This window comes from Elephantulus edwardii, unplaced genomic scaffold (assembly GCF_000299155.1).
Source record: "Elephantulus edwardii isolate Elephantulus edwardi_28Jun2011 unplaced genomic scaffold, EleEdw1.0 scaffold00002, whole genome shotgun sequence".
NCBI classification, from domain to species: domain Eukaryota; kingdom Metazoa; phylum Chordata; class Mammalia; order Macroscelidea; family Macroscelididae; genus Elephantulus; species Elephantulus edwardii.
Genome location: NW_006399752.1, coordinates 28,248,067 through 28,270,685, shown reverse-complemented (window position 1 = coordinate 28,270,685; position 22,619 = coordinate 28,248,067). Strand labels below are relative to the sequence as shown.

Genomic DNA, 22,619 nt, shown 5'->3' with positions numbered 1-22,619 from the left:
CACTGTGGGGACCAGCCTTAAAGACGGGTGAGATCCAGAGACTGGGGGAGACCAGCCTGAGCGACCATGTGGGACCCAGAGACTGAAGGGCAGCGGCCTGATCGACCATGTGTCCTACACTGTGAAGGACAGGTGTGCGTGGCAGAGACCAGGAGACCAGCCTGGATGAGAGTAGCCCTTTCACCCAGTCTGGTGGCTCTGGTGCCATGGGCCTGGCAGGAGAGCTCTCCTTTGGCCTGGTCAGCTTGACCATGGGCTTGGGTCATGTTGGGAAGAGCTTGTTTCTGATTGGGGATGATGGTAGACAGTACTAAAGTGCAGCATCTGGCCTGAGGTGCGGTGATGCTCCCGTGTACTTTCTCCTCCTCTCCCTGCTCCCTGCCTCCTGGATTCCGGCTCCCAGGCTGTCAGCAGGTGCCTCTCCCGGGGAGGGGAGTGCCGCCCTGAGAACTGGGTCAACTTCAGCTCAGTGACGGAACTCAGCTGGCATCAGGACGGATGAAACCACCTGTAGCAGCTTGTAACTCCTGTGATGCTGTAGGGTCAAGGTGCACTCAGCACCCTGTGTCCGCACAGCAGAATCTTCCCTGGCCGTGCTGTCTGCTCTTGTAGTTGCCGCCCGTCCACGTCATGGAGAGTCCCCTTGTCTCACTGACCCTCTTTCCCAGGCATCTTGTCTGTTCCCAGGGGCTAGTCTGTCCTGATAACATACCCAGAGGATGGGAGACAGTTCCTCAGCTTCGAAAGGGCGCTGGGCTTCCTCCAGACATGCCTGCTTGCTCTTTTGGCAGTCCATGGGCTATGATGTCCTCTTCACAACACAATCCAAAGGTATCAGTTCTTCCTGAATTATTTTCCAACTTTCACACATAGATGAAGAAATTGAAAAGACCATGGCAGAAGTCAGCCGCACCTTGGTCTTTCTACTGACACCTTTGCTCTTTAGCCCTTTTCTAAAAACCATCTGAACAAGCTTTATTCTTTAAACAGTCAAATTACCACCATCCTGCCTATGTCTACTGGGCTTTTTTAAATTAGTCTTTATGTGAGCATACATTTTGTTTTGTAACATTGTTGTTTTGCACCATCCAACTCAAGCAACTCTGTATACAACAGCTCCGAAGCCTGCCCTGTCCTGAGCCAGTCTCAATGACTCCAACACACCAACCCCCATGACTCCAGTTACTGTGTCAATCCATCTCATCTGGGTCTTCCTCTCCTGTACTGTCCCTCCACCCTTCTGAGCATGATGTCCTTCTTCAAGGACTCGTCCTTCCTGGCCACGTGCCCAGAGTATGCGAGACAGAGCTTCAGAATCCTAGCCTCCAAGGAGAAACTTGGCATCACTCTCTCCAAGACAGACCTATTTGTTTTCTTGGTGGTCCATGGTATGTTCAACACTTTTCTCCAGCACCACAACTCAAAGGCATCAATTCTTGTGTCAGCCTTAGTCATTGTCCAGCTCTGTGATGCATAGCAAGTAATTGATAAGACCATGGCCTAGATCAGGTGCACATTAGTCTCTAGACTGACATCATTGTTTCTCAGTATGCTGGAGAGGTCCCTGACAGCACCTTTACCTAATGCAATTTATATTTTGCTTTCCTAACTGCTGGTTCCAAGAATGTTGATTGTGGAGCCGATCAAGCTGTAACTGTTAACAACCTCCGTCTCTCCATCCATCGTGGTGCTGCCGTTGGCCCAGTGGCGAGAATCTTTTTTTAATTGATGCTGAGCTTGAATTCATGTTGAAAACTACGGCGCTTGACCTTGTGCAGCAGGCGCTTTAGGTCTGCCTCAGTTTCAGCGAGCAAGGTAGCATCATTTGCATAACGTAGATTGTTGTTGAGTCTTCTCCAGTCAATGCCACATCCCCCCTGACTCCTGCCTTTCCCTTCGCCCAGCCCTCTGTCCACCAACGTCTTCTCCCCTTGGACTCCCTTCCTTACCAGCCCCCACCAATGTCTAGAAGGCAGCACATCTTTATTTCTTGACTGCTGCTTCCATGTGGGTTGATTGTGGGTCAGACCACAATTAAATCATTAACCACTGCAGTCTCCTGTATGTTTTTCATGATATTGCGTATTAGTCAGTTGTGAAGATCTTTGTTTCCTTGATGTCAAGGTGCAAGTGGTTTAAGTGGAACCCGTGCTGTCGGGTTAAAACCTGTGTCGTAGTGACCTTGTCAGGAAGAGGAGCTTCCCAGGCTGTGTGACCTTCAGAGGACAGAGTGCTGTGCCTGTCCCCCCAAGGATGCTTGGGGGCTTGAATGCAGACCTCCTATCTGGCAGCCAAATACCTTAGCCACAGAGCCCACTGACACATCTGCACTGAGGTGGACAGAGCTTGGAAAGGTCACACAAGTGGTTTTATTTGAGGGTCTCCTGTGTCCTTGTCACCATGGATGAAGTGGTGATAAAATGAAAACAGACATCAGGGTTGAGGGCAGACAGAGAAGGAGGCAGGAATGATGATACTGCATTGAAACAGATGAGGGAGAGAACTATTTACAAGGGATATGTGATTAGGTATCATTGTCATGACAGGAGTCCAGAACAAAGGCTGCACAGTGGAGTGGACTTGAGGGGACAGATTGTATAACAGTGCAAGAGTTTTTGTTTTACTTTTCAAAGAGAAGAGCATATTGGGGAGGAAGGGTGGGTAGGGAGAAAAGTGCAATAGTGAATGAATGGAAATCCAAAGTCTCTGTAAACTTTCATTAAAATTAGTTAAAAAAACAAATGAAAACAGAAAGTCATGCCGTGCTATGCTGGACCACGGAGTGTTCGCAGGGGAAGTGAGAGCCCTGGAACAGTGCCTGCGGCTGAGGGCTGCTTCCCTACGCCGCCCCGCCGGCCTCAGTGCAAGGAAGAACCACCCGCTGGGATCCAAAGTGTCCTCAAGGTCCTTCCTGGTCCACCTGAGGCTGGCCGTTCTGCTGTTACCTGCTCGACGTCAGAGCTCAGCGCGAGGCGGCCCGCACACACACTGCCCCCAGGGCCGCAGCAGCTCACAGCACCTTATTAGGGCAATGCCTGAAGGAAAAGATGACCAGTCATCACAATTCTGAACTTTTCCATCCCCATTTAATCTCTTTTTCCCCCTTGGAACATTTTCTGTCACTGGATTTCTTTAATCTTTGATACACACGTATTCTGTTAATGACTTTTTTAAAATTATTATTGTGATTTTAATGAAGGTTTACAGAGAGATTGATTGGGCTTTCATTGTGTTAATGACATTTTAAAATGAACTTTTTGGTCTCAAAAGGTCCATTTTCATTTGGCCCTGTCCACTTTAGTACAACCTGTTTCATCATGGACACTTCACCTTGCTGCACACTCGCGCCTGACCTCTGAGGTGCTGTCGGAGGTCGTCCCAGCCAACAGTTGTCACTGAGAACCTTTTCTCTGTTGTGTTTGGTGTCAGGATTGTCCTGAAGGTCAACCCGCCAGCGATGCACTCCATCCTGGAGAGGATAGCCGCGGAGGATGAGGAGAACGGGGGGCCCTTCCAGGAGGAGGAGGAAGGGGGTGCGCATTCCCTGAAGGATGTCTGTGACCTCAAGAGGCCTGCCCCGTCCCCTTTCTCTTCACGCCGGGTCATGTTTGAGAACGAGCAGGTGAGCAGGTGGGCACTCTGCCTGCGGGCGGAGCAGCTTCTGTCCTCATTCGCCCCAATGCCCAGGGTCAGTTTCCCGGATTGAAGATAAAGTAACCTGGGAAAGCGCAGCTCCTTATGAGCCACCGTGGTTATTTGATGCCTTTTTTTGCTCTAAACTCTTGTGTTTCAGATGGTGATGCCGGGAGACCCTGTAGAAATGACTGAGTTTCAGGATAAAGCCATTAGCAATTCTCGCTACGTGCTGGAACTCACCTTACCAAGTGTTAACATGACCCTGCCGAGTAAGGGCTTTTACGAGAAGCTTTACAACAGGTGAGTGTAGAGACAATGAGGCAGGTGTCTGTGAGTCGGACAACTGGCTGTCCGCCTCCCTGCCTCCCACCCTCCTCCTCTCCGTGACAGCGGTGACTGGCCGTTGCCACAGCAGCATGTCCTCACCAGCGCGCGTTGAGTTGTTGTCAGGTAGCCCTCATTCTTCATCCCTCCCTGTTACTGATGAGCTCTGGTCTTCTCCCCTCTGCTGGGGACCCTGCTTCTCCCCAGCTGTTGGTCTAAGGAGACTGAGTTCTGGAAAGGAATCTAGGGTCCACTTGCTTCATTAACCTTGAAAATGAGGTTCCTGGGACAATCCTTTCAGGTGTGGGAAGAAAACTTCTACTTACCATGTTAACATCTCCTTTTAAAATTTCTGGATTTTTATATTATGATGCATGTAATTTAGATGGAGTAGCACATAATTGATAAATTATGGGCCTTACAGATTTAACTGTTGATATTTGGGCATGAGATAAAGTTTAAACACCGCTGGTCTGAGCTACTGGCTGTGGGGTTGCTGCAGCAGGGCAGAGTCGTTGACACCTGAGGGTGGCAGTGACCGTGAACGTGTTTGGGAGCGCACATTGCTGTCTGTGGGGTTGGTGCAGCGGGGCAGAGTCCTCACCAGAGCTGAAGGAGTCCCAGAGAGCTGCTTCTGCCTGCAGCCCGGGGCTGGGGCGCACTTCTCACGGGGTGAGACTTCCCAGCCTTCCCTTTGCTCCTCCGGGAACACCATCCTCTCCCTCCCTGGGCACCTCAGTGCTGCCTGCGGGATGGGTTCCGAGCTGCCGTCTTCGGCTGTGTCTCCCTAGTTCACAGCTGAGGACGGCTTCTGAGAGCCGGGGGGGGTGGGGGGTGGGGGGGATACAATGGGGCCAGCTGGAGGCCTAGCTCGTTCTGTCATCGGCTGCAGGTGACTGAGGTTAACTGAGGACAGCAGCAACAGAAATGCACGCTGTGAGTGTTCGATTTGTGAATGCTTGATCATTTACCACTTTTTAAAATTGGAATCAAGCCTCACTCCACGGTTCCTTTCAAGGAAGGAGGTCCATCCCTTTGAGGATGTAATAAATCTATCTTTACTATTTTACCTTCAAAAAAATTAAAGTCAAGACCTTTGCTTTTGAGCCACTGATTGGTATCCGTCCCAACACTTTTGGTGTGCAGTCCAGTCTACATTTCAGCTTCTTTACAATGAAGTGAAAAAATATCTTTTTCATAGGACCCTAAATGTAAACGCTTGAAAGGCTTTTGTTTTCCACTTCACACTTAGGATTTATTAATTCATTTAACATTTAAACAAACTTTTTTCTAGAAATTCTTTTTTTTTTTTTTTATGGTGAGAAAAATTTATTACATTTAGAATTAGCCCGCTGGACTCAGTTTAGATGATCCCAATTTTGTTGGCAACATCCAAAGCATCATAATCAGGAGCAAGTCGAACATAGGCCTTTTTCTCTCCATCAGACCTGATCAAGGTGTTGACCTTGGCCACAGCAATGTCATAGAGCTTCTTTACAGCTTGTTTAATTTGGTGCTTATTGGCCTTGACATCCACAATGAACACAAGTGTGTTGTTATCTTCTGTCTTCTTCATGGCTGACTCAGTGGTCGGGGGAAATTTGATGATGGCAGAGTGGTCAAGCTTGTTTCTCCTGGGGGTGCTCTTCCGGGGGTATTTGGGCTGCCGTCGGAGTCTCAGCGTCTTAGGCCTCCGGAACGTGGGTGACGTGCGGATCTTCTTTTTTGGGGGGCTGTGGACGCCCTTCAGGACTGCCTTCTTGGCCTTCAGTGCCTTTGCTTTGGCTTCAGTTTTGGGAGGGGCAGGGGCTTCCTTCTTCGCTTTCGGCGCCATCTTCGTAGAAAGCTCTAGAAATTTTTTTTACACTACAAGCACAGCTGGTTTGGGCCCTGACAGATAGACAGTGTTTAACTGACCTGTTTTAGGGGACACCTCCACCAGCCCGCCATGATAAGCTGCAGTGAGCAATCAACAGGGCCAGCTCTGTCAGCTTGGCAGCAGAATGAGGGGTGACTGCTTCCCTTAGGGGCCCGAGAGCCTCTCTGTGTGGGAGGCGGCAAAATGGGGTGCTTCATAGAATCCCTCTGCCCTTCACCTGCGCACCCAGACTTCCCGCCTGTAATGACGGAAAGATCCTGTAAACAGCCTGTCTGCTTCCTCACGCATGAATTAGACTCTACGCAAACAGTTTTTATTTCCTTGTTAGTTAAAACATTCTCACAGTCATAAAGTTATAGGCCTAGTTCCGTAGTGCAAAGAACCTTGGTCCCTAAATTATTTGAAACCAAGTTGCTGACATGATCCTCCTTGCCTGATCCCCTGTGAACTTGGATCCCCTGGTGTGAACTTGAATCCCCTGGTGTGAACTTGGATCCCCTGGTGTGAACTTGGATCCCCTGGTGTGAACTTGGTACCCCCTTCCGCATACAAGCCTGTGCTCCTGCCGTTGCCATGCTCCTAGGCGCTGTCCAGTTAACGACAGCCCGCAGCATCCCTTTGTACACACAGCCATGCCCTGGCTGACCTCCCCAGACTCACCATCATCTCTGCTTGAGCCATTGCTGCTCCTCCAGTGTGAGTCTGTCTCGTGGAGGGACTGCCTCGTTTCCCTGGCCTGCTGTTCTTCTAAACATGATGTCCTTTTCCAGGGAAAACACACCCCCTCCCCAATAAAATGCCCAAAGTCTGTGAGACGAACTCTCACATCCTTGCTTCTCAGGGGCGATCTGGCTGCACTTCCTCTGAGATCATCTGTCCTTTTGCTGGTGGGCAGTGTTAGGTGACATCGAGTTGCTTCTGACGCACAGCAGCCCATGGACAGCAGACTGTCCCAGCAGCTCCCACTGCCCTGTGCTCCAGACCAGTGGTACGGGCACTGTGTCGTTCTGACTCACTGAGGGTCTTCCTCTCTTTGGCTCATCTGCTACTTTTCCAAGCAGGATGTCCTCTCAGGGACCAGCCCCGCCTCAGAACAAAGTCTGGAAGATGAAGCCCCCCTCGCCCTGTTTCGAAGCAGCCCAGTGGCTGCTCGTCTTCCTCGGTGGGTCTGTGTGTTCTTTGGCTGTCCGTCGTGCAGTCCGTCTTCCCCACCAGCACCACAGCTCCAAGGCGCCAGCCTTCTGCTGCCGCCTTCACTGTCTAGAGGCGAATTCGTGTGCCAACCAGGCAAACCTTGGCCTTTGCTTTCTGGCACTTTACGATGGCCTTTGCAGCCGATGAGCCCAGCACAGTATGTGCTTCCTGACTGACTGATGCTTCCATGCTGCAGGGCACTGGTGGAGGGTCCATGCAGAGTGACAGCTGTGGCAGCATCCGTCTTCCTCCATCGTGATGTTGCTTACTGGTCCACTCTCCTACAGAAGCCAATTCAGCCAGGAAAACTGCAGTATTGGCACATTCTTGATATTACTCTTCAGACCTCATTCCGGTTTTTCTAAGACCACACAGATAGTGAAATACAGATAGATGAACGTTTTTAAAGTGTTTTCCTTCTGAACTGGAGTTTAACCAGCTCTGCTTTACTTCATACATTTAAACACGCTTACTTCTTTACTTTCTTGATCAACTATCTTTTAGGAAGATAGATTCAGATGAGGTAGAATATTTCCTATGCCCCAAGCCCCTTAAAACAGAATACAGATGAACTCTGTCCACTTCTCAGGTCCTTATTTGCTGAGCTTCTCTTCTGCCTCCGAATCATGGCGTGTGTCCTGGGGCGCCTCCTGCAGGACTTGCTTTCTCTTGGCTGGATTCACGGTGCAGTGGTGTTAAGGCCAAAAGAGAGAGAAGGTGAACAGGCAGCCCTTAGGCGGCGTCTGCCCACAGAGCATGCTCCGCAGCTGCTGAGTGGGGCCAGTAGCTTCTCCCCACCCCAGAGAGCACGCCGTGGGGACGGGCAGAGGAGGCGTTTCCTGAGGCAGGTCTCCGCTTTACACCTCCACCCGTCTTTACACAGTAGTGTAGATAGGTCTCGGACGGCCACGTGTGCCCCCACAGCCCGGCTGTCCCTGTGCTACAGGGTGACTGCCCTCCTGGCTGGGTATGTCTCCTGCACAGCACAGGACCTGGAGCTGGGGGAGCCCGGAGCATTGGGAGAGGCTCAGGGACAGCCCAGGAGGCCCCTCTGCTGGTGGCTTCTCACAGGAGGGCCCACGGAGTGGTGCCTGGGCACTAGTGCCCTGGATGTCCTTTCCTCTGTAAGTCCTGGTGACTGGGGCCCCTGGGGAGCCCAGGCCCTCTGTGAGCTGCAGGGATCTAGGGTCTGTGCCTTGGATGCATGTGTGAGGAATAAGGCTCTTGTCCGACCTCATGTCAGTGACCGCGACCTGGCTGGACCGAGGGCCAGAGGCTAGGTACGGACAGCTGAGCAGTGGCCACTCCTCTGACATTTCCGTGTCCAATGTGAGCACAGGGAGTGAGGCCTGGACGCTGTTCTGTCTGGCCTCATTCTGAGGGCCCTTCCTCCCCGCTCTGCATTAGACGTGGTAGTTGCCCTCTGCCAAAGGGACAGAACCGTTTTTTTTCTTGTTTACGAGATCTAATCTCCCTTGAAGGGGTGGTGTTACTTTGTCTTGAGCAGGAGGAGTACCCACGCACTCCCTCCCTTTGTCCTGCCAGGGTCTTCAACGACCTGCTGCTGTGGGAACCCACCGCCCCGTCGCCGGTGGAGACCTTTGAGAACCTCTCCTGCGGGGCGGGGCTCTCGGTGGCCAGCCAGCTGATCAACACCTTCAGCAAGGACAGCTTCAGCGCATTCAAGTCCACAGGCCAGTATGGTAGGTGGTGGGCAGCACGCCTTCCCTTGCGCCCCGGCTGTGTTCCCGGCTGGTCTGTAAACCAAGCTGCTGACGTGCCAGCTGGGGGTTTACCAGCGTCTCCGGCTGGCTTTTCTGTCTGTTGCTGTAGTTTTCATTTCTGTTAGTGGTCTACAAGGATCCCCTCTTCCACGTGGGTGGGGCAGAGGTGGCTTCTGTTGGACAAGGGTCGGTTGCTGCGTATGATCTAACTGGATGGCATCTGGTGACAGCCTCTGGAGGACATTCTCCCCTAGCCCTGTTCTCCTGATTGGAGGGGTGGCTGCTGGGTTCCTTTCTAACGGGACGTGCCTTCGGGTCCAGTCTGTGGAGACTGTCATGGTGACTTGGAAGTCCCTGGGCCATCCCAGCTGTCACTAGTCACGGCTAAGGTTGACGTTTCTCCTTAGATGAGGAGAGCGGGTCTGAGGAAGACACCTTGCAGTATTTCTCGACCCTTGATCCCAACTACCGTTCCCGGAGGAAAAAGAAACCAGACGCTCAGAACAAGAATGCCCAGAGCTTCCTCTCGCTCCTTCTCAATGTCAACCATGGGCTGGTGGCCGTGTTCACGGATGTGAGGGTGAGGAGGCCCGGACCAGGGTGCCACCTGTCCTGTGCTGAGAGCGAGCCGGGGCGCCTGTTCCGTCGGGGCCCAAAGCACCCTGTGGTGACAACAGTTTAGGGGGTGTGACTTAAAGTAGGCTTTCCTTTGTAAAGTGGGTGCTGGTCCTGCCACTGAGAGGGTGTCCTGTGGGTATCATCAGGGGGCTCTGGAGGTCAGGATTAGCTGGCGGATCCACCGTGTAGCACCCTAATATGCCACTTTTACTCCTACAGCATTGGGTGGCAGTTTCCAAAACTCAGGCAAGAGGCCATTCTGAGGAGCAGTCTTCCTTGTCTGATTTAACAAGAAAGTGACGCACGTTTTTCTAATCTTTTTTTTTTAATTTCAGAAAGACAATGGAGTCCCGTGGGCAGACAAGCATGGGGAGTTCTGGCTGGAGTTCAGCAGCGGCTCATTGTTTTGCGTGACAAGATACGAAGGGTTCGAGGACAAGCACTATGTGTGCCTGCACTCTGTTGGCTTCAGTCTGTACCACAAAGGTAGGGCCGCCCGCGTGAGGCCTGCCATGGCACCTCTGCATGCCAGGGCCGAGCACGGGCATTAGGAACCTTCCCTAGAGCCACTGGGGTCTTGTTGCTGTTGTAATGTGTCATCGAGTTGCCTGCAACCTATAGTGACCCTAAGTACAGCAGCTCTGAACCCTTCCCTATCCAGAGCCAGGACCTCACTAATTCCCACAGACCAACCCCCAATGCCCCAGTTACTCTATCAATTCATCTCATCTTGAGTTTTCCTCTCCTGCGTTGTCCCTCCACCCTTCCAAGCATGATATCCTTCTCCAAGGACCGGTCCCTTTTGGCCATGTGCCCAAAGTATATGAGGCAGAGCTTCAAAATCCTTGCCTCCAAGGAGAGACTTGGTTTCACCTTCTCCAAGACAGACCTATTTGTTTTCTTGGCAGTCCATGATACTTTCAAGACTCTTCTCCAGCACCACAACTCAAAGGCATCGATTCTTCTTCTGTCATCTTTAGTCATTGTCCAGGTCTCTGATGCATAACAAGTAATTGCGAAGATCATGGCCTGGATTAGGTGAACCTTAGTCTCTAGACTGACATTGTTGCTTTTCAGCACTCTGGAGAGGTCCCTGACAGCAGATTTTCCCAATGCAATTCATCTTTTGATTTCCTCACTGCTGGTGCCAAGAATGTTGATTGTGGAGCCGTAATTACTAACAACCTCTATCTCTTCTCCATCTATGATGGTACTGCTAATTGGCCCAGTGGTGAGAATCTTTGTTTTCTTGATGTTGAGCTTCAATCCTTGTTGAAGACTACAGTCCTTGACCCTCCGCAGCAAGTGCTTCAGTTCTTCTTCAGTTTCAGCAAGCAGGGTTGTGTCATCTACTTATTGTAAGCTGTTGATGAGTCTCCCTCCAATCTTGATGCCACATTCCTCCTCATAAAGCCCTGCTTTCCAAATAATCTGTGCTGCACACAGATTGAAAAGGTATGGAGACAGTATGCATCCCTGACACACTCCTTTCCTGATTTTGAACCATGCAGTGTTTCCTTGCTCTGTTTTGAGGACTGCTTCCTGGTCCAAATACAGGTTTCACATAAGCACAATCTAGTGTTCTGGGATCCCCATTCTCCTCAAGGTGAGCTACAATTTGTTATTATCCACAGTCAAATGCCTTTGCATAATCAATGAAACACACATAGACATTCTTCTGGTACTCTCTGCTTTCTGCCAAGATCCATCTTACATTGGCAATAATGTCTCTAGTGCCACAATCTCTTCTAAACCCAGCTTGTATTTCTGGTAGTTCTCTGTCAATGTACTGTTCCAGTCATTTCTGGATAATCTTCAGCGGTATTTTGCTAGTGTGTGATATTGTTGGATAATTTCCACACTCTGTTGGGTCATCTTTTTTTGTGATGAGAATAAATATGGATCTCTTCCAATCAGTTGGCCAAGTAGTTGTCCTCCAGATTTCTTGTCAAAACTTGATGAGCACATCCAGGGCAGCATCTGTTTGTTGAAATATATCAGTTGGTATTTCAGCAATTCCTGGGGTTTTATTTTCCGCCAAGTCCTTCAGAGCAGCCTGCACTTCCTCCTCCATCACCATTTCCTCTTGATCATATGTTGCTTCTTGAAGTTCTTCTGTGTCAGCCAATTCTTTTTGGTACAGTGACTCTGTGTACTCCTTGCATCTTCTTTTAATGCTTCCTGAATCGTTCATAGCATCCTTAAGCATTGCAACTCACGGCTTGAATTTGTTCTTTAGTTCCTTCAGCTTAAGCAATGCTGGGCGAGTTTGGCCCTTGTTGGGACTGACCATTGTTTATTCCCTTTGGTTTCAGACATAGAACTTACGGTTCCCCAGTGCTCCCTGTGTTACCCTCTGTAGAGCATCCTGCACGTTCCTGAGGCTCCTCAGAGTCTGCGGTTCCGACCCCATTGTCCTAGCACGTCACAGTGTTGGCTGTGTGTCACATGCAGCCTGTTCTAACAGAGCAGTGAAGGCATGTGGGCTGTGGATGCCCAGAGCTGTTGGACATGGTGCCTTCAGCGGGAGTGGAACGTCAGTAGACACTGTGGATTTGTATGCATTTTCTGGAAGGCCATAAGCTAGTTTCACCTTGTTCTCCAGGAATAGTGGACGGAGCACTTCTGCCCACAGAAACGAGACTGCCCAGCACAGCACGCCCGCACTGGTTGGAGCCCACCATTTACTCCTCTGAGGAAGATGGCCTCCACAGCGTGGCTTCTGAGGGCGTCGGAGCAGACAGCGGGAATATGCTCTCTGTTGCCGTTAAAATACTGTCTGATAAATCAGAATCCAATACAAAGGTTTGTGTTCTGTGCTTTCATAACATGAGATACTTACTGCTGAATTGATGGTCAGCAAAAGACTATTGCATAAAAGGGCACATGTTTATTTTGCTTCAAGCTTTGGGTTCTAAGAGGTGCCTTGCAGAGCAGACTCGGGGAGGGAGGAAACTGCAACAATGAATATTTCTTTTAAAGTGAACTGAGGGGTAGGAAGGAAAATGTGCAACAATGAATGAATGACTGTCCAACTTTTCTGTAAACTTTCATGAAAATCATAGTTTTAAAAAGAACAGTTTTGGGATCCTATGATTGTGTTGCTGGCCAGTGTGTAATGTGGTCTCCTTTGTGTATTGTGTGCACAGGAATTCCTCATTGCTGTAGGGTTGAAAGGAGCCACACTCCAGCACAGAGTGCTTCCCTCCGGGCTCAGCTGGCACGAGCAGGTAAGACAGCTGCTATATCTGCATGCCTGGGGTTACTGTGCAGGACCCACCCGTGCTGGCAAGTCGGAGCCGGGGCCTGGGGTTACTGTGCAGGTCGCAGGTCCCACCTGTGCTGACACGTCAGGGCTCATCAGTGCCCCCAGTCATCATGAAGTAGACACTCCTCTGTAACCACCTTGAAGGTCAAAGAGAATATTTTTAGCGAGAGGTAGGTGACTTTTTACCTTCAACTTTGGTCCCTAAACATTTTAAAGACAGAATCACTACTTTTTGTTGTATTCATTTCATTGTTAACCTTATATAAAACAAAACGCCAATTCAGCATTTCAATAGTGACATAACAAATTACGGCTAACACTGAGAAGAATGGGAGTCCCAGAACACTTATCCGTGCTTGTGTGAGACCTATTCCTAGATCAAGAAGTTGTTGTGTGAACAGAGCAAGGGAATACTGCATGATTCCAAAACTGGGAAAGCTGTGCATCAGGGCTATATCCTCTGTCCATACCTATTCAATCTATGCTGAGTAAATTATTCAAGAAGCCAGTTTCTATGAAGAAAACATGACATCAGGATTGGTAAGAGACTCGTCAATAACCTGTGTTATGTCGATGACACAGCTTTGCTTGCTGAAAGTGTGGAGGACCTTGAGCACCTACTGTAGAAAGTTAAACACTGCCACCTTCAATATAGAGTGCGTCTCAATATCAAGAAAACAAAAATCACTGGACCAAATCCACCACGGGACCAAAAGGCAACATCATGATGGACAGAAAAAGAATTGAAGGTGCGAATTACTTGGATCCACAATCAAGTCGCTTGGTACCAGCAGTCAGGAGATCAGGAGACACTGGGAAAATCTGCAGGTAGAGACTTTTTGAAATTATTGAGGAGTAATGATGTCAGTTTGAGGACTGAGGTACATCTGATTCAGGCCACGGTCTTTCTGATCACTTGCTATATCTCTGAGAGCTGGACAGTGACTGAGAATGAGAGAAGAAGAATTGATACCTTTGAGCTGTGGTGAGAAGAGCACTGAACATCCCAAGGGTGGCCAGGAGAATGAACAGATCTGTCTTGGAGAGGGTGTGACCAGAGTGTCCTTGGAGGCAAGGACAACCAGCTTTGTCGCATATCCTTTGGGCATGTTGCTAGGAGAGGCTATTCCTTGGAAAGGGGCATCGTGCTTGGGAAGATGGAGGGTCGAGAGACAAGGGAAGACCTTCAGCCAGGTGGATATCAGAGACTGAAGATGACGGGACAGGCACGTGCAGATCGCCTGTTGATAGGCTCTCGCAGCACCAACAACAGTGGCATGGGGCGTTGTGTGGCCAGTCTTGCCTCTGGGCCGCGCCTCTCCTGTCACCGTAAGTACACCTCCCCTGAACGTTCCTGCTGAACCTGTTGAGCCACTGTTGTCAGTGTGATCCCCAATAGGTATTCCCTAAAAGAGCATGATGATAAAGGCACACATTATTTTCTAGTTAAGCTAAACTAATGCTTAGTTTTAAGACAATCTCAAAAACCAGTTTGGGTTCAAAGTTTCAAGATGGTCAGGGCAGTAGTCTCCTGAGTTTGTCCATCTGCCCAGCCGTGGGAGTCTGAAGGCCGTGACAGTGTGCAGTTATCTTCTGTGGCACCTTGGATCCGGATGACAGGAGTCGTAGCTGGGAACCATCTGCTTCTGGGCTGGCAAGGAGGCAGTTGTTCATGGCCCTCTCGTTCCTGAGTCTCCTTCTCCTCTGCTGCTCTGGAGACCAGGTAGTGCACCTTGACTAGCCACTTGAAGGCTTTAAGAGCCCAGTCGCTGTCGGATCACCTGGAGGTAGAACTGAGACACTGATCACGTTACTGAGCCAGAGGACGGAAGTGTCCTCGCAATCTCCAGACCACAGAGTCAAACCCCACGAGGTGTCTGATGGTACAGAACCAGCCTCCAGAGCACAGACGGGTTTTCTTGGTCGTTAAAAGAAAGAGACCTTCTGTCCCAGGAGCTGCTGAGTGCCCAGCAGAAGACCATTGTCCACCAGCCAGTTGTGTCTCCTAGTGACCTTGAAGAGGAGTGTGGGACTGCCCTGGAGCATTGGAAAGGCTAGAAACCTTCCTGGGAAGCCGACAGCCACTTCTTCCCCCAGAGTCCCTGATGAGCACAAGCCATTGACGTGTCAGTCAGCAGCCAAGAACTCAGCTGCGCGGCCCACGTCCACCCCTGTGCCTGGTGTGGACACTCAGCTGCGCGGCCCACGTCCACCTCCGTGCCTGGTGTGGACACTCAGCTGCGCGGCCCACGTCCACCTCCGTGCCTGGTGTGGACTCTCAGCTGCGCGGCCCACGTCCACCTCCGTGCCTGGTGTAGAGGAGCAGGGCACACTGCCTGCCCAGCCCCGAGGCAAGTGTGTCACTGTACAACCAGCCCCTGGCCGATGCTCTGGGCGCCTGAGCAGCTCTGGCGCTCACTCCCGTTTCCATGAGTCTCTGTGAGTGCTGAAACCCAGCTGGGTACGTGAGGAAGAAGCTCTCGATAGTAACTTAGATCCTTATTTAGAACAAAAGCTAGCCTAGCACGTTTTCTGGTCCATGTTCCTTATGAAGAGGAACTTCTCCATTGTTCTTGGGGAAATACTCATTCAAAGCAGGTTTCCAATATGCTTTTTTAAACAATTTATTACTAATTTGAATGAAAATTTATAGAGACTTTGGATATCCATTCATTCATTGTTGCACTTTTCTCCCCTCCCAACCCTCCCCCCAAGGAAACTACCCTCTTGGAAAAGTAAAAGAAAAATTCTTTCATTGTTTTACAAACCCTGCCCCCAGTCCACTCCACCATGCAGCCTTTGCTCTGGACTCCTGTCATGACAAAAATACCTAATCACACATCCCTTTTAAACAGTTTTCTCCCTCATCTGTTTCAATGCAGTATACATTATTGAACCCATCTTTCTCAGTCTCTCCCCAACCCCAAGGTCAGTCCTGTTTTACAACAGTGGTACTATGCAGTATTTGTCCTTTTGTGACTGAGATACTTCACTCAGCATAATGTCCTCCAGGGTCACCCACTTTGAATAATATTGCTTGGGTTGCTCCTTTTTCAACGCAGCGTAGTAGTCCATTGTGTGAATATACCACAGCTTCTCTATCCATTCATTTGTTGATGGACACTTAGGTTGTTTCCAACTCCTTTCTATTGTGAACAAAGCTGCAATAATCATGGGTGTGCATATATCTGCTTGGATGTCAGTTATGGTCTCTTCAGGGTATATTACAAGTAGTGGAACTGCTGGATCAAATGGTATCTCTATTTGCAACTTTTTGAGAAAGTGCCATACTGCTTTCCACAGTGGTTGCACCATTTTACACTCCCACCAACAGTGAATAAGGGTTCCAGTTTCTCCACAACCTCACCAGCATTTGTTGCTTGCTGTTCTGTTAAATTTTGCCATTCTGACTGGGGTGAGATGATATCTGATAGTTGTTTTAATTTGCATCTCTCTTAGAGCTAGGGATTCTTCATGTGCTTATTGGCCATCTGAATGTCTTCTTTGGTGAAGTGTCTGTTCATATCCTGTGCCCATTTTTCAATTGGATTATTTATCTTTATCTTGTTGTGGTGCTCAAGTATTTTATAAATTCTGGATAGAAGTTCCTTATCTGAAATGTCATTGCCAAACACTTTTTCCCACTCAGTGGCCTCCCTTTTCACCCTGTCTTAGACGTTTTTGGATATGCATCAAAATGCTTTGTCTTTATATATAAGGCATTTAGGAAACATAACATGAAATTTGACCATTAGTGTGGATACTAAAGTATCTGTAAAGAAGAGCTGTGGCCCAGCCTCCTGATTTGCGTAAGCTTGAGATCTGCGAGCATGTGAAAGCAGGAAGGGGCGGAAAGGAAGGACCAGTAGAAACAGGGCGGCCAGGGAAGAAGTGGGGCGTGTGCTGTGGTGGTGAGAGCTGCCCCTGGTGCCGGGAAACAGAATGCTTACAAATGACTGAGTGAAAGTTGTCTGAAGTGTTGAATGGAAAATGAATTTGTGCCGTAAACATTCACCCAAGAACCAGTTTAAAAAGAACAAAATTAAGAGAATAAACGCTGATGAGATGAATTGGTTTGCAGCTTGAACTGGGGATAAACCAGTGGTAAAGTGCTCTCTCCAACAATGTCTTATGTGGAAAATGAGACTACTGACCAACACTCGCCAGCCAACATGATTTTCAAGAATTGCTGCGACCAGCCTAGCACGAGAGTGTATTAACATAGAAGAGGCAAGCGTGCGTGGAGGGCACGGACCCGGTGGCTGCAGCGTGGGCCAGCGCAGGAGTGAGGGGAGGATGACACGGTCAGGCTGCGTTGGAGTCTGCCGTCCGTGAGGCCACAGGCAGCTGGACCCAGCTCGCCAGCCCCTGACCACACCCCCACAGTCCTCGTGGCCTGGCATCGGCATCAGCTTCCCAAAGCTGCCCTCTGACGTCAGGCGGTACACTGCTGGCTGGCCTTTCACGTCAGATTCCGTTCTGCCGGTGATTTCTTTGTAGACGGAGACTTGACTTCCCCACTTACTGGCTGCTTGATCATTTGTTTACGTGGATCTTCGGGAACCCATATCACCCCTTTTTTTCTTCTAAAGCAGGGCATTTCTTGTTTTTGTGATTACAGATTTTATACTTCTTGAATATTGCTGATGAGCCTGTTTTGGGATACAACCCTCCAACTTCAGTCACAACTTTTCATGTCCACCTCTGGAGCTGCGCTCTCGACTACAGGTGCGCTAGCCATGGTGGAGAAGGCAGGCCGCAGGGCCGTGGGGTCGTGGTGAAGAAGGCAGGCCGCAGGGCCATGGGGTCATGGTGAAGGCAGGCCGCAGGGCCGTGGGGTCGTGGTGAAGAAGGCAGGCCGCAGGGCCATGGGGTCATGGTGAAGGCAGGCCACACATGGGGCCGTGGGGTCATGGTGGAGAAGGCAGAGTATGAGGCCGTGGGGGTCATGGTGGAGAAGGCAGGCCACGGGGCCATGGGGTCCTGGTGAAGGCAGGCCACGGAGCCGTGGGGTCCTGGTGAAGGCAGACCACGGGACTGTGGGATCATGGTGAAGGCAGGCCACGGGGCCGTGGGGTCCTGGTGAAGACAGACCACGGGGGTGTGGGGTCCTGGTGAAGGCAGACCACGGGGCCGTGGGGTCATGGTGGAGAAGGTAGGCCACGGGGCCATGGGGTCATGGTGAAGGCAGACCACGGGGCCGTGGGGTCATGGTGGACAAGGCAGGCCACGGGGCCGTGGGGTCATGGTGAAGGCAGGCCACACACGGGGCCATGGGGTCATGGTGAAGGCAGGCCGCAAGGCTGTGGGACTGTGGGGCCATGGGGTCATGGTGGAGAAGTCATGAGACTGGGCCGTGAGGCCATGTGGTCATGATGTCCACGCTATCATAGGGCCATGGTGCTGTGGTGCTTTTGGGCCTCAGTGCCTTACAGTCTGCTCTGAGCTGTCACCCTCCATCTGAGATCCGTTCTTGAGTCCCCGTGGCTCCTCCCCTGACTGACAATGTCTCTCTTGGTGTCAGGCCTCTCTACCTTCCCCTCCGGTCCCTGCTCACAGTGGAGACCTTCAGCATTTCCAGCAGTGTCTCCCTGGACAAGTCGTCTTCCACTCTCAGGTACCAGACCCACGCCTTTCTGTACAGAGCACAGGTTGATGTCACCAAGCCCTTAGCTGCAGGTCTCAAGCTTCTCCTAAAGCTCCTCCCCTCCTGTTTGCATCCCAAGCCCGCAGGTTCTCTCAGGGGCTCCTGCAGCTACTCCTGCGGGTAATCATTCTCCTTCCTTAGGAACAAGGTTCTTTGTTGACTCCGTAAACCTGTGATAAACTTCCAGAACCCCCACAAACGTTCTTGCTTTGAGCATTTATTTCAAAACAAAACTGCCAGTTTGGAATTCCTTGGAGCTTCTTATTGACACCATTTAGACATTCCAGCACACATAAACAGTGCATTGGAAGGAGGTGTCGGGGGATAATTTTAGGGTGAAATTCTATGTGATGCTGATGGCTTTTGCACAGGAAACAAAGTGATGGGTGAAGCCTGTCGTGATTATGTGACACCTGATCAGAGCATGTTTTTCAGATGGTGGTTTTATTTTCTTCCATTCCCAGAATAATCCTGGACGAAGCTGCTCTTCATTTGTCTGGCACATGCAACACCGTCAATATACATTTGAGCAGAGGTAAGAGCTGGGGAGTGAAAGCTGGAGAGAGAGCGCGCTTTGGTGTGCAGGTTTGCGCACATTTACTGTGTACGTGATGTGTATGGGTGCACATGTGTGTGAACATTTATGTGTGTACATGGTGTGTGTATGGGGCATGTGTGTGTGTGAACGTTTGTGTGTGTTCATGGTGTGTGTATGGGGCGTGTGTGTGTGTGTGCACATGGTCAGTACATGGGACCCACACGTGTGTGAATGTTTGTGTACATGATGAGTACATGGGACGTGCGTGTACGTGAATGTGTGTATATGGTGTGTGTGTGTGTGAACGTTTGTGTGTGTATGGGCACACATGAATGTGAATATTTATGTGTGCACATTTATGTGTGTACCTGGGGGCACGCATGTGTGTGAATGTTTATGTGTGTATATGGTGTGTGTATGGGGCGTTTGTGTGTGTGCATGTTTATGTGTGCTTACGGTGTGTGTATGCATGTTTATTTCAAAGATCTGTAACTTGGGGATAAGGCCAGTGAAGTACAAATCTTACTGTTAACTGTCAGTCCAAACGTGAAATGTTCTTACAAGATCACTTTAATGCTTCAAATTACATATAGTTTGAATACATATTTAATGTAAAGCAAACATTTGCCTAACTCAGATTAAGTGACCTGTAGTGTTTGTATGGGGAAAAAACTATCAATGTCCATGGCAGGTCATAGCACTGCCAGCAAGGTTGATTTTAAATATTAGTTTTGTGTATTATTAACTGGATAAATATTCTTTTTGCCTTTTTTATTTTTCCAATTACACTGCTTTACCTACAAAGTTTACATACATTGCCCTTCACATTGGATCCCCCCTCCCTGACTCACCCCCTTCCACCCATGGATAAGCAGTCTTATAAAGAAATGCTTAGGTAATTTGCTAAGTAAGTTTTACTTGGTAAAATGTCTTTTACTTTTTTTTCCTTTTAAATAAATTTTATTTTATTAATTTTAATGAACGTTTATAGAGATTTAGGATTTCCATTCATTCATTGTTGCATTTTTCTCTGCCCACCCCTCCCCCCCCAGTTCTCTCTTCTCTAGGAAAAGTAAAAGGAAAATTCTTTCATTTGTATACATTTCCCCGCTGCTGCCGCCCCACCCCCTATGCTCCACTCTGCAGCCTTCATTCTGTACTTATGACCATAATACCCAAACATATATCACTTTTAAACTATTCTCTCCCTCATCTGTTTCAATGCAGTCTACGTAATTTATTCAATTTTTCCCAGTCTCACCCCAACCCTGAGCTCAGTCTCATTCTACAACAGTGGCACTATGCAGTATTTGTCCTTTTATGACTGAGATACTTCAGTCAGCTCAGTGTCCTCCAGGGTCACCCATTTTGAATAATATTGCATGAGTTTGTTCTTCAATGCAGCATAGTATCCATTGTGTGAATATACCACAGCTCCTCTATCCATTCGTTTGTTGATGGGCACTTAGGTTGTTTTCTACTCCTTGCTATTGTGAACAAAGCGACGATAAACATGGGTGTGCATATATCTGCTTGGATGTCAGTTATGGTCTCTTCAGGGTATATTCCCAGTAGAGGAATTGCTGGGTCAAATGGTATCTCTATTTGAAACTTTTTGAGAAAGCGCCATATCACCTTCCACAGTGGTTGCACCATTTTACACTTCCACCAGTAGTGAATAAGAGTTCCAGTTTCTCCACAACCTTGCCAGCATGTGTTGCTTGCTGTTCTGTAACATTATGCTGTTCTTACTGGGGTGAGATGATCTCTCATAGTTGTTTTTACTTTTTATAATTTTAGATTATGTTCGTGTGATGGATATGGGGCTTTTGGAATTAACCATAACTGCAGTGAAATCTGATGCTGACGCAGATCAAGTAAGCTATTAAAATAAGTGGAGATTTTTATTAAAGAGAGATTTTACTAAATTAAAAAAGCTGATTTTACTGTGAAATTGTTTTTCCATATGCCAAGTTTTGTTCAAAATAAAATTTTAAAATTAAGAGGGCATTGCTAGCAGTACCAGACTCCCTGCGGGGCCCTCTTGTCTCACTCTCGCATCTTGGTTGGGAGCCTTGACCCCCTGGCCCTGTGTCCTGCCAGCCTGAGCCCCGCTTCGAGCTGCACTGCTCCAGTGACGTGGTCCACATCCGAACCTGCTCCGATTCCTGCGCCGCATTGATGAACCTCATCCAGTACGTGGCCAGCTACGGAGACCTGCACCCACCGCACACGGCTGACATACCCCCAGGGGCTCCACCGAGGAAGGCCAAGGTCAGCGCCATAGTCCTCCATCCCACTGTCCCATGCTCATCCCTCCATCCACCGTCCACAACCCTGATCCTCCCAACAGTCACCAAGTCACCCTTCTGCTCTTTCCACTCAGAGCGAGAGTCTGGGAAAGCAGCACCTTGGGAACCTTGTCTGCAGGTCCCCTCTCACACATACTCGTCTCCTAGTTCACGCAACTTCCCTCTGTCCCCAGGAAAGGCCGCACTTAAAGGTGTGAGTGCTTCCTGGGAGCCGCAGGTGTGGTGCCCAGAGCTTGACTTGTGAGTGCCATCTCTGTATTCATTGTTCTGCCCCTCCCCAGGGTCCATATCTCTTCTCATGTTTAATCTCCTTGATGTCATGACAGCCCTGTGAGAGAGGCACAGGTTAGGGTCAGTGTTACAGAAGAGCAGCCTCAGACAGGAGAGCCTGGATGGTAAGATGAGCTCACGCCTACACACATCTCTGCCTCCCAGTTCAGTCCTGTTTATGCCCAGACTTTCACCTGCCTGCACTCACATCCAGACTCAGCAATCTCCATGGTTACAGCATTGTTGTCGCTCAGGTTTTATCCTTATTCATAGCTGACCTGACATGGACAGAATTCTCAGTTCTCAGTTCCCTTCAGCTGAGAATCATATGCTCCCGTAGATGGAATTCTCAGTTGCTGGACCACATAGCTGAGTGAACAGAATTCCCAGTCCCCTGGACCACGTGTCCCAGTGGGTGGAGTTCTCAGTCCTTGGACCACAAGTCCGAGTGGATGCCAATGGATGGAATTGTCAGCCCCCGGACCGCGTGTCCCTGTGGATGGAATTCTCGGCCCCTGGACCACGTGTCACCGTGGGTGGAATTCTCGGCCCCTGGACTGCATGTCCCCGTGGGTGGAATTGTCGGCCCCTGGGCCGTGTGTCCCCGTGGGTGGACTTCTCGGCCCCTGGACCACGTGTCCCCGTGGGTGCACTTCTCGGCCCCTGGACTGCATGTCCCCGTGGGTGGAATTGTCGGCCCCTGGACCCCTGGACCATGTGTCCCCATGGGTGGAATTGGCCCCTGGAGCACATGTCCCCATGGATGGAATTGTTGGCCCCTGGACCGCGTGCTCTGTGAGGCTCCGACTCATTCGTGCATCATTGTCCGGTGGAGATCACTGTGCGTTGTGATTCCTGCTCTTGCACCATTTTTTATTGTTGTTGTTTTGAGCTTTTTATTGTGATTTGGGTGAAAATGTATAGATGGAATTGGTTTTCTCGTAATCAGTCCCTGCCGTTTCTTGGTGACGTGAGGATCCTCCCAGCGTTGCCCTTTCCATCGCCTCCTCGGGCTCCTATCTCCACTTATTCTTCTTATTATTTCCTGTCTTCTCCATTTCATCCCGAGGCAAGCACTGCCTTTTTCTTCTCATTTGATGGGTTCTTTTAAGAACGTGGTACCTCAATACTGACAGTGATCACATATTGGCCTGTCTGCCATTTGATTAGAAGTTGAGCCACAGGTAAACTGAGTTCCAGACTTGAGGG

General features: G+C 49.6%; 1 protein-coding gene across 1 annotated transcript in view; it reads left to right on the top strand.

The window, feature by feature from the left end:
* Positions 1-22,619, top strand: part of ATG2B (autophagy related 2B) — a 102,706-nt gene that overhangs the window by 56,115 nt on the left and 23,972 nt on the right. The window contains exons 17-28 of the mRNA XM_006879166.1: positions 3,430-3,622; positions 3,794-3,936; positions 8,579-8,736; positions 9,165-9,337; positions 9,711-9,861; positions 11,981-12,180; positions 12,525-12,605; positions 17,265-17,371; positions 18,168-18,260; positions 18,755-18,825; positions 20,629-20,705; positions 20,932-21,102. Of these exons, the coding sequence (XP_006879228.1) occupies positions 3,430-3,622; positions 3,794-3,936; positions 8,579-8,736; positions 9,165-9,337; positions 9,711-9,861; positions 11,981-12,180; positions 12,525-12,605; positions 17,265-17,371; positions 18,168-18,260; positions 18,755-18,825; positions 20,629-20,705; positions 20,932-21,102 (1,618 nt within the window). The remainder of the gene's footprint in view (positions 1-3,429; positions 3,623-3,793; positions 3,937-8,578; positions 8,737-9,164; positions 9,338-9,710; positions 9,862-11,980; positions 12,181-12,524; positions 12,606-17,264; positions 17,372-18,167; positions 18,261-18,754; positions 18,826-20,628; positions 20,706-20,931; positions 21,103-22,619) is intronic.